General features: G+C 46.2%; 1 protein-coding gene across 1 annotated transcript in view; it reads right to left on the reverse strand.

Moving 5' to 3' along the window:
* dnai1.2 (dynein, axonemal, intermediate chain 1, paralog 2) overlaps nt 1-17,788 on the reverse strand; it is a 33,528-nt gene extending 15,740 nt beyond the window's left edge. The window contains exons 1-18 of the mRNA XM_062553914.1: nt 17,622-17,788; nt 17,027-17,089; nt 16,842-16,940; nt 16,642-16,722; nt 16,186-16,312; nt 15,904-15,959; nt 15,131-15,283; nt 14,145-14,204; nt 13,812-13,940; nt 12,579-12,663; nt 12,315-12,432; nt 12,092-12,135; nt 11,570-11,817; nt 10,639-10,728; nt 10,430-10,517; nt 9,003-9,082; nt 6,103-6,251; nt 1,129-1,228 (exon numbers count right to left, since the gene is read on the reverse strand). Of these exons, the coding sequence (XP_062409898.1) occupies nt 1,129-1,228; nt 6,103-6,251; nt 9,003-9,082; nt 10,430-10,517; nt 10,639-10,728; nt 11,570-11,817; nt 12,092-12,135; nt 12,315-12,432; nt 12,579-12,663; nt 13,812-13,940; nt 14,145-14,204; nt 15,131-15,283; nt 15,904-15,959; nt 16,186-16,312; nt 16,642-16,722; nt 16,842-16,940; nt 17,027-17,089; nt 17,622-17,648 (1,797 nt within the window). The 5' untranslated portion in view covers nt 17,649-17,788. The remainder of the gene's footprint in view (nt 1-1,128; nt 1,229-6,102; nt 6,252-9,002; nt 9,083-10,429; nt 10,518-10,638; nt 10,729-11,569; nt 11,818-12,091; nt 12,136-12,314; nt 12,433-12,578; nt 12,664-13,811; nt 13,941-14,144; nt 14,205-15,130; nt 15,284-15,903; nt 15,960-16,185; nt 16,313-16,641; nt 16,723-16,841; nt 16,941-17,026; nt 17,090-17,621) is intronic.
* Nucleotides 17,789-17,861: the final 73 nt, after the last annotated feature.

Below are 17,861 nucleotides of genomic sequence, written 5' to 3' on the forward strand. Positions count from 1 at the left end.
CAATACAATACACCTGCCTTTTAAAATGGCGTGTCCCATCATTTATATTCAGACAACATCTGGGTGTGTTGCTATTGTCTTGTTCTAGCTCTAGCAGACCTTCCCCGGTACTCGGCGGGAGTGCCAGCGCAAGCAATTTGGCATTTCGCTGAAATGCTACCGATTCTCCTCGACGCGGCATCGAGCCTTAGGCAGCCAAGGCCTCCGTAATGAACCTTTCAGGTGGAGGAAACCCTCAGAGGCAACCCGCCGGCAACAGAAAATAGATAATCAAACCGTCGACTCGGAGATCAGTTATGAAGGGAATCAATTCTGGGAGGGAAACACCAAGCAATCAAGGATTGATCATTTCCTTGTATTTGTGTGTGTGTGTGTGTGCGCGTGCGTGTGCGTGTGTGCGTGTGTGTGTGTGCGTCCGTGCATGTGTGTGTGTGTGTGTGTCTGTGTGTCATAGAGGGACACATGGACAGGTAGGAATACTAAGAGAGTGTTTAGTGCATGCGTGTGTGAATGAGTGTGTTATTCCACGTTAGCATCCGCTGTGTGTGCATGTGTGAATGTTTAAGCCTTTGTTATATGTGTCTCTAATGTATGTGTGTCCATGTCTCCATATCTGAGAGTGACTGTACTGTATGTTTGTGCACGGACAGGTGGCCGCTGGTCTAAATGGGCTTCTAAGTCTACGCTCTATGCGGACAATTATGCCTTATCCAGCAAATAATACCCCAATCAGTGTCCCAAAGCAACAGCCCTGTGTCTTTGATGAGGCCACTGATTGTGCCTCTGTGATCTGTCTAGATGCTGGCCTGCTGTGGCTGGAGGGATGTGTGTGTTTTTGGGGTGGGGGGGTGGGGGGGAAGAGGGTGTTTAAAGTACAGCTGGCGAGGGTGATTAAGACGCCTGATGACGACTTGTTTGAAAGTTATCATCTCCACTCTGCTCGAGAAGAAAGGACAGCTTTCATGTTCTGAGCAGTTTTGCATTTTGAACAGTCTTAAAGCAACCCAACCCTAAAGCATTTTCCCTCTGTCGCACGCACGCTATTTGTTTACCCAGCACCGGCTTTACTGAATAAACAAATGTCCAGCTGGGGGTGTCCGGCAGTAGGGAATCGGATTGGTCACTCACCCTCCCGTCGGTAGTGACGGCGGCGAACACTGTGGACGAGTACGGAGACCAGGCCACGTCCCCCACCGCCGAGTTAAGGTCAAAGGTGAACATGGGCGTGCTGTGGAGAGAGAAAATTAATTAGCTGTGACGCTATCCACATCATATACATACAGAGAAATGATAACCAATAAAAATGACTCATGTGTGAACCTTGAACCGGACCATATGGGCGCAAGATGTACTCTAGCCACCACTGTGTCCACATAAAGGCCATGTCCACATCCTCTCAGGGTGCATTAATGAGGCTTATTACAGGTGGACCTCTCCACACCGCCGCAGCTGTGAGCGGAACACCGTCCAGAGACCCTGCTGCTGCTACTGCAGTGGCAGGCAAGCAATAGTCGGAGCCCTTTGCCACCCACATTCAAGGCAGATCCAAACAGATGGTGTTAAAGGGGGGCGGAACGACCAGCACAAAAAAGCTATTCACGCGGTGATGTGGCTGTGGGATGGAGATGGGCTGTTGAACAAGAAGTTGCTGGCAATCAGTCGATTCGTTAATTAAAAAAAAAAAAAAAAAAAAAAATCCCAGAGGAGGATGAGCTAAATGTCAAGCAACGTGCACGATTTCTAAACTTGAACTCCTCGCCTCGGACTTTCAACTTGCTCACGTCTCAGATGATACCTAACTGATCCGCAAACGCGTTGAGATAAATTGGGATCGCTTTAAAATAAATAAATAAATAAATAAAAAATATCTTCGGTTTGATAACGATCCGTCTCAGATCTGACTCTCATTAAGTTAGGGGAAAGAGCTGTCGGAAGGATTGAGCCATTAAGCTGGTGTTCAAACAAACAGCCCTGTCTGGAGCCAAAATCAAACGCTGTTTCATCACTCTGGATGTGATTAAAATGCAAATGAGCCCCACTTGTGTGACATGGTGACATTAGACAATGAGAGTCCTTCACTTTAACAATGCAGGTACCTTAGTGCACAGCCCATTCACTTCTGCAGAAACTGTCCAGTACAGTATGTGCATGCCAATATCAGTGAGTGGATCAGAGGGCAATGCATACGCGCTAGCTCTCTGAAGCATCTCTCAGCTCAAATAACTGTGAGGATGAGGCAATAATTGTACAATGGCACGGTAATTACAGAGAGAACATTAAGTGCTTCACAACGCAATATCTTTTATATCTCAAACAACCTGAATGGCAACATCAAATTGCACATTCCAAGCATATCACTAGTCTGGCCATGACGACGATGCGATACATGGGTAGTTCAACAAACAGATGAAACATTCATGTAACGTTGCCATCTACTCCCTGAAAATGACAGTATTCACGAGTCACACTGCAGTGCTATGAATGGCCCGACTTTCCCACTCAGTTTAGTCCTTGGGATGGGGGGAGCAGATGCAGCAGATTCTGTTATCTGCTGGGTGAGGTGGGTGGGAGAGAGAGAGAGAGAGAGAGAGAGAGAGATGGGGAGAGATGGAGAGAGAGAGAGATGGAGAGAGAGGAGAGAGATGGAGAGAGAAGGAGAGAGATGGATAGAGAGAGAGAGAGATGGAGAGAAGGATAGAGAGAGAAAATGGAGAAAGAGACAGGCAGAACAGAGAAGGCTCCAGCTGAGGCCTACACCACAGCCTGAGCCTCCACCATACACTGTTCCGTCTGTTCCCTCCGTGCTGAAAGGGAGCCCTTGTTCCCGCCCCGGCATACGGAGAAGGAGACGGGGAGAACCACGGCAAACAGAATCCAACAGGGCACGGGAGAGGAAAAAAGCGAGAGATAAAACCTGTGAGGAAAAGAAAAAAACACGCTGGAGAAAAGAGAGCAAGAAAGCAGGGGGGGGGGGGTATCGGAGGGGGGGGGGTATCCGACGATGATCCCCACGGGCTCCCCATGATGCCGCTTCCGCCGTGCCCGCGTGGGCGCGTTAATCAGACAGGTGAGCAGACAGATGGGCCGTGCCCGCGTGCCTCTTCCTCATTACCTCCGCACACACGCGGCACCTTGTGCCCCTGACCACCGCCGCCTCCACCGCCGCTCCCCTCCGTCCTTAGCGCACTAATGGCCAGCTCGGCTCTCCCCGACGCGCGGTGCCGAGCCAAGTCTCTCTCTCTTTCCCTCCCTCTCTCTCTCTCTCTCTCTCTCTCTCTCTCTCTCTCTCTCTCTCTCTCTCTCTCTCTCCCTCTCTCCCTCTCTCCCGAGCCTTTTTTGGGTCTGGGGCACTGAGAGAGGGGGGGGGTGTTGGGGGGCAGGGGGGTTAGATCCAGAATTCAGAGAGTCTCTCTCATTAAAGCCTGCCGTGTCAAAGGCTTGTGTACACACACCCTCTAAAGCCATTCATTAGCCGGCTTAATAAGCTCTTTTCATTTGCGCGCTCTGCCTCGTTTAGGGAGCCCAGGGCAGAGAGAGGTGCGATCATGACTGTGTGACGCACGCCGTCAGATTAGCCTTTCGAGAAGAGCGACAATGCGGAAAACAAAAGCAAACAAAACAGAAGAGAAAGTCGCCGGGGCCAAGGACTTGTGCCGGTTCAGATGAGTGTGTGTGACTCGGTCTGAGGACACACACAGACATCTTTAGCAGGGCCAACATGACTCAGTGGCGCTGTGTTGCCCTCCCCATTCTCATTTTGCTCAGGAAAAGCCATTAGAGGGATTCACACAGGTCTGTGACCCACTTTCATTATTTTAATTATGCCTCTCTCTCTCTCTTTCTCTCTCTCTCTCTCTCTGTCTCTGTCTCTCTCTTTTTTTTTTAATCACGACACTTTGTTTACCTCGGCGCTGTCAGGGCCCTTTTAATCGTTAGCCTAGCGGCTGACCTCAAGGCAATAACCCCAACAGTAGGTCACTTTCAGCCACTCTGACGGGTATGGACGTAGCCGTCGACCCCGCGCTAAATTCTCTTGGCCGGTTGAGCGCATAAAGCACCCGTGGGCCACGGCTCCGTTCTCCCACTCCACCAGCAGAGTGAGTCACTCCTCCAGCTTGATTGGTGGACTTGTGATTTATGGAACACTGCTACTGGGCGTAGAGACTTATGGCCTGAAGAACTGTGTCAGTCCAGTAGCCCCCAGGTTTACTCAACTCTCTCTCTCTCTCTCTCTCTCACACTCTCTCTCTCTCTCTATCACTCTCTCTCTCTCCTCTCTCTCTCTCTTTTCTCTCCTTTCTCGCTCGTTCTTTTCTCCAACTCCGACTCTGGCTCCCCCACTGCCAGGTCCTGGCTCCTGGCTCCAACCATAAAACCCCATCCATCAGGCTGGAGCAAGACAGCGTGCTAGTCGGCCAGCTACTAAATAACATCAGGGGTTAAAGATCCGAGGGGAGAAAAAGCCTCGGCGAAGCGTCAGTTCTGCATCTGTCTTTAGCGAGACTCCACTGACACACGGAGGAGGACAACAGCTGTTCTCTGTCAGCCCACAGTAGGCTACGGCGGAGTGAATGTGATATCAGAGCATAATCAAATCTGTCAACGTATTTGGATACGGGACAAATTGATACTGTAATGAGCATTTTATCTGATCTAACGTTTTGATGGCAGATTCTAATATCGTTACTTTGCTTTAATCTTATTTAGCAGCCATCTTGCATTCACAACACAGTCGTAGGACAAATAAGCATTGCCAACACCTAGCCTCTGTTATGAAGGGAGTTATGAAGTAAGAAACAAAGAGTAATTGATTGGCTGTCACACTAGCTGCAAGAACATACTGTATGTCCAGAAGAATATCTAGCGTATCTGCAATACATTAACGCAAGGTTGAAGGACCTTTGGAAGTAAAACATAATTGATTTTCCAACCTTAAAACAAAAGTCCTTTATGCCTTGTTAAACTACCATTTAAATAAACGCCTAAACGATGTCTCAGTCTGAGATGCATTGCAAATGAGCAGACAATTAAGCAAATTATGTGATAAATCTACATGTGACAAAATGTAGAACGCCGTGTTCTTAAAGGGCACCTCTCTGTGGAGATGTTTTGGAAGACACTTAGTCACCATTCAGACCATTCTTTGGCTGTCCATTTCCCACATGATCATCAAGGTTATGCTTTTTAATGGTTGTCAGTACATGTCATGCAATTCTTCTATTTAGATGCGCATTTGGACCACATACAAAATCCCCCAAATTGGTGTGCTACTATTTAGCTTTGAACATGGCGTTATAACACATCAATTTCAAACACTGATGCTTTTTGGATGAGGAGCAGAATACCAAAACAGAGTACACATCCACTCATTTCAATAGAAAACTGAGAAGAATATCCACTTTCAGGACGACACACTGGGTGGCTATCTATCTGCTCCAATAGTTTGGCATGGCATTAGAGCCCCCTGCTGGCCGGCTGAGGCGGTGCACAATAATAGCTCGACGAGGGTGGCGGGCGTATTGCAGCATCACCAATCAAGCAAAGCATAAAGGGCTGTCAGAGAGACTGAGTAATTACAGAGAGCCACTCATGGCTATTTCCCCTTTAAAACAATTACAGTGACAAATCACTGTGACAAATAACCAGAGTGACAGAATGATTACACACGCCACAGTGACTTGTGGAAGGCCTATAGAGTGATTCCACCCAGAAGAGAGAAATGCAAAGCATTTTCACGTGTGTGTGATTTAGCTTCAGGGACACATGTGGTTAGTGTCTGTTACACAATGTCCACACACACCATCACCCTCGAGCAAGAGATTCCCACCCTTTCAACCATAAGTGAAACATCTGTCAGTATCTATATACTACATCTGCATGCATGGAGTCATATGTCTGTGTGCACAGCTTCATTATTTTTTTTAGTGCAAAAAGATGTATAATATGTAGAGTGTATAATATGCATTCAGAAATGTAGCTATTTATCTATTTATCTAATATGTGTGTGTGTGTGTGTGTGTGTGTGTGTGTGTGTGTGTGTGTGTGTGTGTGTGTGTGTGTGTGTGTGTGTGTGTATGTGTAGGTGGGTGTGTGTGTGCATACTCGATGGTGTGGTCCCAGATCTTGACGGTCCAGTCAGAGCTGCAGGAGATGAAGACTTTGGGGTGGAAGTGGTTCCACTTGACCGCGTCCACTGCCATGTTGTGGGCATCATACGTCTGGAGGAACTGGCTGGAGTACGCTTTGGAGCACTGAGAGAGAGCGAGCGAGAGAGAGAGAGAGAGAGAGAGAGAGAACAGTAGCAGTGAGGTGGTTAAAGAGAGAAGACACACACACACACACACACACACACACACACACACAGTACACAGACGTCATATCCAATCATTGATGCCCATAAAAGACTTTTTAACGGAGATCTGTCTGTCTCCAGGATGGCTGCTGTGGTAAAAGCTTCCTCTGTCGATTGACTACTGATGTGAGAGAAAAGTCTCGATATAACGAAAACGCCTCAACGACATTAAAGAGATGCATCCAGTGACGTCAGCATTTTGCTCATAAAACATTCAAACAACGTGTTAAGCAACCCCAGTTACACTGCAAGAGAAAGGATCCTAAAGAGCATACAAAATGCTCACTGAGCTAATTACAGCAAAAGGCCTGGTGGTGCACCTGCAAACAATGAAACAATTTGTTGGGCTCTGAAGTGCAGCAGAGCGTTGAGACTTTTTACGGAGCTTAATCAAGCGCTCAGAATTCCATGCAGGCTCTAACTCATCAGGCCCAGGATGTTTTTTAAAGGATTCATGGGTAGCAAGCATCCCATAATGCATTCCAAACGAATACGCTCTGTTTTTCACCATGACAGTGAAATGACTTAATATACTGTACCGTGCAGGTGTCTGGTATCTGAAGCCTACGCTGAGATATCCTAAGACTGCCCTTACTTATCTTTCAAAAGAATCCTGTGAAAAAGAGTAACATATTCTCATTGTTTATATCTCTTCTCCAAATGACTGGAAGCGAATGCGAGCTTGCAGACTGTCCAAGCAGTCAGAGTGGACAGCACAGCCCGGTTGATAAACTAGCCCTACAAAGCCCACCTCGCCCCGAGACGGACACGTTGGCAGGGGCTGAAACACGGAGGCGACTATATCCCGGGAGACGGACAGGTCCCCTGAAGTGTGACTGCAGACGTGCGCGTGTCTCCCTGGCTTAGCCAGAGCCCTGTCAGTCTGCCGTCAAGCGCCGCGAGGCACAGGCGGCCCGGGGAGGAAATTGGGAGGATAAATCTACTGTGGGATGCCTTAAATGACCTGTCATGGCACTCCCAGACTGGTGCAGGGAGAGTGACTAAGTGTGTGTGTGTGTGTGTGTGTGTGTGTGTGTGTGTGCACGCATGTGAGGTTGACTCTCACTGTGTTTGGCATCTGTCCAGTAGCTTTCGATATAAATGTGTGTGTGTCAGGGAGGCAGGGAGATATATTGAGCAAGTAGCCATCCCCTATCTCACACTGACACAAGAGTTGGTCTGAAACCTTTCGGAGGAGAGTCTAGTAGTGCTCCGGGCTGATGCTGGCCCCATGGATGTCTCCTGAGCGCAGAGACTATTAACTTCTCACTCACGCAAGCCATTTAGATGTGGCATTTGGGTTTTATTGCGGTCACACACTGCCACGGGGTTATTTAACTACTATTATTGTTTAGGAAAGTTTTTCCATCAGACAACTGACCTTAAATTCACTTTCCTGAAAAAAGTCAAATAAGTATTCCCCCATAAAAAAAGAAAAAACGGACAGAAATGCATATATGTAGATAATCCATTTCATTTTTTTCTGGAACGAATGGCACTGGAGGAGTAGCTTTGTATCAGCAGTAGTCCAGACTTCAGGAAGGCAGCACCAGATCTCGCAGACTGGAGCAGTCTAAGATCTAGACAAAACTCTTCATCTCAATAGATGAATGAATAAACGAATGCTAAGGTAGCCTGAGGCAGGCCGAACAATTGGCTTATATTACTAACATTAAGGCAGAATGTCCTAAAAATAACAGCTACGTAAAGCGATTACTCTTGACTTAAAGACTACAAACAAAAACAGAACACAATTCATAAAATTCTGAAAATCATTATAAAATTAAATAAAAAACAAAATGCCAGACGTAGCGGCGTGACTCACCTGCATACCCGTAACCTAGCAACTGACCTGTTTGTGGACCTGTGCAGATGTGTGCACACACAGTACATGTGTACTATGAATACGTGTATATTTGTTTATGAGTTTGCACATGTGTCAGGATCTGTGTGTGCTTGCTCATACTCGGGGTTCTACCCACACATGTCTACAGCACACATAACTGGCTGTGATGCATTGGCCTGCCTGCCTGCTTTCTATGGGCTATTCATCTCTTGCCACTCCATGCCTGAGTCATCACACTTAAATCCATACACATGTATATGTGTGCGTGCGTGTGTGTGTGTGTGTGTGTGTGTGTGTGTGTGTGTGTGTGTGTGTGTGTGTGTGTGTGTGTGTGTGTGTGTGTGTGTGTGTGTGGTGTGTGCGTGTGTGTGTGTGTGTGTGTGTGTGTGTGTGTGTGTGTGTGTGTGTGTTTGTATGATGAGATAAGAGTGGGAGCTTTTAGTTCTACTAAACAAAGTGCTTCCTCGCATCCCCAAGGGGTAGATGGGCCTGCCAGCTGACAGGACTAAAGCTACTCTGCCGCTGGTTGCAGAAAACAGATGAAACGGTGGTCTCACAGAAGGGAAACACACACACACGCACGCACGCACGCACGCGCACACACACACACACACACACACACACACACACACACACACACACACACACACACACACACACACACACACACACAGAAAAAGGAAAGTAAAGGTGAGGCCCCCTTTGTAGTAGTTCTGCTCTGGTCAGCTTTGTAGCAGTAAAGTTCTTTAAATGCTTACAGAGGGTCAGCAAGATGCCGTGTGCTTACAAATAGTTATGGCTCACCTTGTGGATCTTTCCTTCTTCTGTGCCAACCAGGAACAGGTAGTCAATCTGCTTATGGAAGTCAAACGATGTGCCGCAGGCTAAAGGACACATAAAAAAGCAGGTGTGCAAATAAACAACCAAATAAATAAACACATACTGAACAGAAAGGTTGAGGGAGGTAGGTCGACTTCATTCCTGTCGCAATCAGCAAACCTCTAATCACAGTACGGCTAAAAGCATAATAATTGGCCTCTGAATCCATTTATAACCACATTGTGAATATTACAGGAAAACAGAGTTTTCCCTCGCTTCAGCAATATGCCCCTGGCGCACGGCCAAGCCCATCTGTAACGTATGGAGCGGACGACAGAAATCCGATGCCAGCGCTGCCAGCTGGACGCCCGGCTATCCAGGACGTCCATTTCCGTGGGCGCTGGCCCTGTCTCCTGTCAGCGGTCACTCAGCACCGCTGCCGACAACCCCAGACTGGATCTCGTCCTCCTCCTCCTTCCTCCTCCTCCTCCTCCTCCTCCTCCTCTCCCTGAGCTCTTTCTCCCACTTTCTCATCCCTCTGATCTGCCCACGGACGGAGATTAAGCTGCGGACCTGACCTGAATGAGCCTCTTAATGGGAGAGAGGTTCCAATAAAAGTGCATCTGAGGTGCTGGAGGAGCGATAATCTCTCACCGCGGAGGAGGAGGAGGAGGAGGAGAGAGCGGATATTACTGCCTGACCGATGTGGTCAGTGAGGGAAGATGGGCGGCATGAGGGCAATTCACACGGTCACGTTAAGGCCTCTGGCTCATCTAATAACACACCTGACTGAGAGAGCTAGCTTTTGCAATAAGAGTCTGCAGCTGGATTTCCATCCAACTGGTTGGCATATTTCACGCACGTTTATGAGAATCTGGCTAAACGAAATGGGAGTCTTTGTGTACTTCCATCTGCTGTGCACTGGCAATTAAAAATGGACATTCTCTGCATCAAGAGAGTTGTGAACAGCTGTGGGATCAAGACTTTTGATTTAATGTGAGTAAACCCATTTCCATCTAGCTTAGTCACATTACAGCCTACGCCACTCAGCACTTCATCCACCCCCCTCTAGCAAATTCATTTCTTATTTGACGTGGAAGAATTTTATTATATATATTTTTTTAATCCAATCCAATTTGAATGGTCCGAATTCACATTAATAAGTAGGATTGAAACTCAGCATGTTTGTTTGTGTGTGTGTGTGTGTGTGTGTGTGTGTGTGTGTGTGTGTGTGTGTGTGAGTGTGTGTGTGTGTGTGTGTGTGTGTGTGTGTGTGTGTGTGTGTGTGTGTGTGTGTGTGAGAGAGAGAGGGAGAGAAAGAGAGAGAGAGAGAGAGATAGAGAGAGAGAGAGAGAGAGAGAGAGAGAGAGAGAGAGAGAGAGAGAGAGAGAGAGAGAGCACAGTTGTCTTACCCATGGTTGGCAGCTGCATGCCTTCTGTCCCATCTGACGGTGGGCCCTCTAAGGACAGCTTAATGATGTCTGTATACACCAGCTCATTCTGCAGTCACAATCAACACCCACACACACACACACACACACAGATGCACAGAACACAGACTGCTTAGTAGCCAGAGCTTACAAAACACAGCACAGGATCAAAGCACAAGGTGTTGTCTCACCTTGACCAGGGTCCAGGACACTACTCTGCCATCTGACGACACAGAGAGGAAGTTGTGATTGTGGTCCATGTCATCATTCTGCCAGCGCACCTGTTACACAACCAGACCACCCAGTACATTACTATAAGCCCAAACGCACAGAAGCTTCCGGACACTGCACTTTTCATGCTTTGCCAAGATGGTGGACCTTTCTTGGTCCATAAAAGAAGCCATTCTCTCCACAGAATACGTCAGGGAAAAATCAATCTGGTCCAAGAACATTGGAGGAACCATTGCCACAAATTAAAACACTGAAGTTGAACTTCTTCCTCAAATTCAGTCTGGAGTCTGTGGGTCATTTTGATCTCAACCAAAACAACACCTGAGAGACAAAAAGTCCAAGGGCAAATGTCTTGTTTTTCTGTCATTTTGTTATTTTTTTCCCTTTAAAGATGGATGAGATATTTTTTTTGCAAAGCCATTCTTTTAATCAGGAGCTTTTTCCAGTGGTTTCATGACTTCAAACTAGGTAACTAAGCACCATGGCAGCCTTTTATGCCCTGATCAAAGTCAAAGAGCGTTGTTTAATCTTGATACTGATGATGGGACACAAGGCATTAACTAGAGCCATCTGGATGACAAACAGACACATGGAAATGTCCTCACAGACACACTTGCACACAAACACAAAAACAACACAGACACACAGAGAGACAGACAAATAGACACACACAGACACACACACACACACACACACACACGCACACACACACACACACACACACACACACACACACACACACACACACACACACACAAACACACACACACACACACACACACACACACACACACACCAGCCTAGTCAGATTATGTGTCTGTTAGATGTGATTTGTGTACACACACGTTCTGCCACCCTCTGAAAACCACACATACACACACACACACACACCTGCCAGACGGGGTCAGTGTGTTTGCCGGACTTGGCCGTGCTCTTGTAGATGGGCTGGCTGCTCTCCTCCTTCAGGCTGTAGACGCCCACGCAGCCGTCGTAGAAGCCCACGGCCACCAGGTAGGAGATGCGCGGGTGGATGTCCAGGCACATGATGCCGGACGTGGTGAGGTACGTGTTCTCCGGGTAGGTGGGGTTCTTCAGCGAGTAGAACAGCAGCATGCCTCGGCCCTGTTTAGTAAAGTCATCTGCCCAGAGAGATGGAGAGAGAGGCAGAGACAGAGAGAGAGAGAGAGAGAGACAGAGAGAGACAGAGAGAGAAAGACAGAGAGAGAGATGTGGTGAATGTCTTTCATACTGGAAGCCTCTCTCATGAGGATCATGTTTCCTTTCAGCCTTGATAAGCTCATTTTACCATAAAGTGGCTACAATCAAATTTATAAACCTTGGAACAGGAAAATGGCCACCACAAACACATCTTTATCATGTAATTTATTAGGGGACTGGTTTAGTGCAACTTACACGACCCAAGGCCCACGGCAAACAGATCTCTGTAGTTTTCACTCCTAAAGGATGACAATTTAGAATACATTGAATGATCAGTTTTAAGCAGCACTTTATCCAAATTGGCCATAACAGATAAGACTTCCACCTTAAACAAGTTAACATATTATATTATTGTTATAAGCGCTTTACAGGTACACATGTACTTAATGTGATTTGATTTGTGATTGCATAGACCAACCAGCAGAGGGCGGTGACAGCCAGTCTCTTGGCTTTGTCATACTGGAACTTCCACAGTGGCAGCAGAGTGCCCTCCTGGTCCCGGAACTCGTCCGAGGCGTCCTCAAAGTACTTGAAGTCTGGAGACACGCAAACAGGAGACAGAGAGCACTGACTCATTCACTCAAGTCTGGAAGCAGTGGCACATCAGGACAAATTATTCAGATCGACCAATCAAACGAGCCGGTAGTGGCCGAGGGAGAGAAACAGGAAAAAGTGGACATACCCTGGGCAATGTCGTCAAAAGTGTTCTGGTTGACCATGCGCTCCACGATCTTTGTGGCCTTTGCCACTTTACTGATGTCATCACTCTGTCACCGACGAGAGAAGAACAAGTGGCTATTACCCCGCTGGACTGACCATTACGCTGGCCTTGCGTCAGAGGCTCTTGTCAGAGCTTCTGAGAATTCTGACTTACTCTGGCACAGTGGTGTGTGATCTCCTCACACCACATAGGGATAACTCAGATTATTATTACCTCTGCCAAGGAGGTTATGTTTTTGTCTGGGTTTGTTTGTCTGTTTGTTTGTTTGTTTGTTGGTTGGTTTGTTCACAAGATAACTAAAACAATTGTGGATGGATTTCGATTAAATTTTCAGGGAAGGTCTGAAATGACCCAAGAAAGCAAAGAATACATTTTGGGAATGATCCATATCACCATCTTGATCCAGGAGGCGGTTATGTTTTTCGCTTGGCGGAGGTCTGCTCTCTCTGAGTGCTTTTCTAGTCTTAGTCTGTGGTTATGCTATCACTTCACTGAGTCATGCTGATATATTTGTCTTACTGTTGGTAAAACATAACGCGCCATAGATTATAGGCTACTTTAGGGCCATGAATGTTGTTTTTCTCCAACAGTAACTGTGTGGGGATTGCACTGAATAATGCATGATTTCATGTCCTGTCTAGACCCATAGCAATTCCTCAAACTCACGTGCATGTGTTACATTAGGATTTCACAGTTTGCTGTGAGCAGTCACGCTTCGACTTGACACACATACAGAGAAGCCGCCTCTTGTGTTTCATTTGTAATTTTACACTTCTCTCATGCGGATGCCAAAATGACCCGAGGGGGAATCCACACGGCACTGGTTTTAGTTTATTATTCAGCTTCGAGTCTCTTGAGGTGAGGTACTAAATTGCAGATCAACTGGTGTCATCAATAAAAACACAAAGACACACTAATGCACACAAACAGACACACACTCAGATATTCAGACACATTCACACTCTCTCTCTCTCTCCCCCCGCCTCTCTCTCTCTCTCTCTCTCTCTCTCTCTCTCTCTCTCTCTCTCTCTCTCTCTCTTTCTAACACACACACACACACACACAGGTAAACAAACAGACAAACACACATTTACGGCCACATTCTCTGCCGCACACACACACACACACACACACACACACACACACACACACACACACACACACACACACACACACACACACAGGTGAGCTCACCTGCATTTCTACCATCATCATCTTCTTCTTGCCTTTGTCCTCCTCTTTCTTAGTGGGCTGAGCTTTCTGCTTCTCCTTATTCTTCTCCTGCTTCTGCAGCTCCTCCAAATAAGCATCATAGATCTCCCACTGAGGACAAATGGAATGATTCAGTGGAAAAGACAATAGAGACATTTTCCTGGAATGCGATATCTCTTTGGAAAAGGGACAATTCTGTTGCAGATAGGATGAGATACAAGACAATAAAAACTGGCCATTACTATCTCTTAAAACTGTGGCATCACTCATTCTGTCTTATTAAGCCCTACCACCAGGAGTCATCCGTAGTCTCACCTGATTGGCTGTGGCTGAGAAGTTTGCACGAGGAGGGGGTTCCGTCTGACATTCCCTCTCCTTAAGCAAAGAAAAAAGACTTAAGCACATCTCGGTTCTTTATGAATGTCATTTCAAGAATGTCATAAATGTTTAATGCTCAGGCAATGGCACACTCGAGAGAGAGAGAGAGTCTGTGAAGGGATCCAAATATCAGTCCCAGTGCAACACCTCGCCCAGAAAACTTTTACAAGCCCATCATTTGACAGTCTACAAAGCATTGCTTAGCCTTATAAATGCTTTCGGGGAGAACACATTGTCTTTGTGCAAAACCTGGGGCATTATTTTGTCTTACTTAACACTAATGCAGCATAAATCATGTTGACTCGTTCCCATGATCACAGCGCAGTCACAGATGGCTTACGTTGTATGAAACATTCCCTCCCTCGTCGCCATTCTGCTGAACAATACTTACGGCGATACGGGGTGGATGGTGCTACTGAATCATACGCATGAATATGTATGGGTAGTGATATTAAATGTCACAGTCACCTCTCTGCAGCTATTGTATGCATGGAAATGAGATTTGGAGCAGAGAGAGCAATCTGCCCCTCTGAGGAAAATATGACAAAAATATGAAGTGGAAAGTCCCAGCCAGAGTAGAACAGATGCAGCAAAAATGGTCTTATTTGTTAAGACTAAATGACTCACACTAATGGTTGAAAGTGGCTTTATATTCCTTACACCAGTGATGGCTCGTCGAACATTTCAATTCATTATCCAGGTTCACAAGTTCATAAAAGTCAGTGTTCAACAATGGGGCTTTCATTACAGTACTTGATAAAATAAAAAAAAAACTTTCTATGAAGTATAGCTATTCATACAGCATTCCTAATTCCTGCTAACTGTTTCTTTGTGATAACTCACATTTCATCAGTGCAAAAACTGTCTCTTGCTAAGCTCTTTCTTTGTGAGGAGGAGCGGTCTGATGCTACAGTATAGCGTACCCTGAGGGGGTTGTTGAGGGTCTGGGAGGCGCGCTCGCTGAAGTTGAACTGGTTGGTGAGCTTCTTCTGCTCCTTCTGGCCGCTCTTGACCTCCTCGCTGTCGGGCCTCTCCTCCGCGCCGCCGTCCTCGCCCGCCTCCTCTCCTGCATCTCCCTGGGGAGGTGCAGCAGGGTCAGAACAGGTTTTAGATCGTCTCTACTTGAGGCAAGAAAATACAACGCAGAATGCAGAAAAAAAATGACTAGACTGATTGCATAATAAAGGCTGGCACCCACCGGACACGGAGTTCAGTGGTGTGAGCTTGACGCGCAGGTTTTTAGAACAGTTTTCTAACCCTTCGCGGCTGCCGCACAGCAGACATTTCTAGTGGGCTTTGCTCAGTTAAAAACAACAAAGTTCTAATTTTTTTCTTGTCTTGCGCACCGCGTATGTGTCCAGTGGGCGCCAGCCTTAAGTCTGATATCAATACAAGTGTAACTGGTAACGAATGTGTAGCTTCTGTACATCTGGCAATTGCACTTATTTTCACTGTAAACTCTAAAACAGATGAACTATCATCTTCTGGCAGCACACTATTGTAAGAATTATTCTCATTTCAATGTGAGAATTATGGCATATTTAAATCGAAGACATGGTGCCTTTGTAAAGGTCAGACTTTAATTGCATGATATATGGGGTGTCTACTTCACTGGGCCAACCGTTCTGTGCTTAATTCTGGGGATTTATGATGATAAATGGTCGTGAAACGAGTGTGAAAACCTCGGCTTCATTACCGGAGTCTCCACCTTCTCCTCATCTGTCTCCGCTGCCGCAGTGTCCACCGGTTTCTCTGTAATATAACTGTATTATTGCGATGCACATACACCCATGTTTCATGAACATAACAGCCCTGCACATGTAGTCCACCACACGACAACAGTGGATCTAATGGCTAATAAAGCCATTCAGGATATTATACTGTAATGCTCAGTGACACTTTTTGTGCTGACTGCTATTCTCTCAATATTCATCTGTGGTCCCTGTCAGACTGAATGTCCTATCTAAGAGACGCATACCTTCTGGGAGACCTTGTTTGGCCCTTTGCCTGCGAGCTTCGTCAGAGTCCTTGTGAAGAAGATTTCCCTCCAGGACGAAGTGTACTGCGAGTTGGTCAACACTACTGATGGTCTTGTAAGAGCGCTCCTGGAAACAGAGAAGTGTTATTACCTCCGCCAAGGAGGTTATGTTTTCATCAGGGTTTTGTTTGTCTGTCTGTCTGTCTGTCTGTTTGTTTGTTTGTTTGTTTGTTGGCAAGACAATTCAAAAAGTTATGGATGGATTTCGATTACATTTTCAGGGAAGATCTGAAATGACCCAAGAAAGAAACGATTACATTTTGGGAGTGATCCGTATCACTGTCTGGAGTTAAGCTTGACAGAGGTTTGTGCTCTGAGTGCTTTCCTAGTTCAATGACTTTGATTTTGTAACTTGAATGTGATGGAAGATTTAAAGAAACAATAAAAACAACCTACTTTGAAGCTGTAGCGAACAATATTCTGTGGAGCATGTGGATTGTTGGCCGTGAGGATCCTTGTGAATTCCTCCTTCAGTTCCTGAAGAACAGAGAGGACAAGGATGAGTTGTTATCAGTATTACCCGGTAGCCTACTGTACATCAACAATGAATGCAGGCCATGTCACACGCAGTGATACCTCGTGCCTCTGATACTCACTGCTTCAGTAAGGTCTAGCTGGTCAGGGGGTTTCACCAAAGTTTTTCCTTGGAGCCAGTCTTCACCCCCATCACCAAAGTCTTGGCCGTCCTCATCGTCCTAACCCATAAATCACAGAGGATCACCATGAGCACTGGTCACTGAAACCCCCAACACAACGAAGTTCCTTGCCTAACATGGCTTACCTTTTTCTTGCTTGCCGTTTTGGTTCCCTTTGAAGCAGCGGCCTTGGGCTGGGACACGGCCCCCTACAAAAATGGAAGTCAGTCCAATTGTATTTCAACACATCTGGGCATCACTAACGTGATTTCAGACAATATAAACTAATATAAAGCTACCAAACGTGCCAAACCATAACCAAAACCATTTCAAATGTGAGTCTATAGCCAGCTGTAGTTAAAGTTAACTAGTCATTAACGTTATTAACGTTAGCATACATTAGATAAAATAACATCTCTGCCATCACATTGAGCAAAGCACGTTATGCCATCATAACAGTAGAACAACACACCCACACACCCACACACACACACACACCCACACACACACACACACACACACACACACACACACACACACACACTACAAACATCAGAAGAGTATACGATAGGGTATATTTTACTAACTTAGTCATAGCTACTTCTACCTAATGCTTTTCAATTATTGACATGTCTCAATCATTTCAAAAAAACGGTTCAGCTCATCAACTTTGAGTTTGAGCAAGTTACAGTGCTAACGTAGCCTATGCAGGACAGTTAACCTATTGTCAACTTAACTTACCTTTTTTGCTTTTTGAGACACAGGCATCGTTTCAGAGTTAATTTGTTAGTGCTCTAAGGAAAAACGTGGAGCTAAAATAATGTAGATGCAATGAAAGTTAGGATACCGACAGAAGTGAACAAGACTGCAAAACCGTCCTGTGTCAACACTGCTCCCTTCAACTGTTTACAATGGTTGCTCTGGCAACTGCCTAGCGCGAGTGCTTTAGGTGCGTTCAAGGGGTCTGGGTCAGCGCCGTTT

This window comes from Sardina pilchardus, chromosome 14 (assembly GCF_963854185.1).
Source record: "Sardina pilchardus chromosome 14, fSarPil1.1, whole genome shotgun sequence".
NCBI classification, from domain to species: Eukaryota; Metazoa; Chordata; class Actinopteri; order Clupeiformes; family Clupeidae; genus Sardina; species Sardina pilchardus.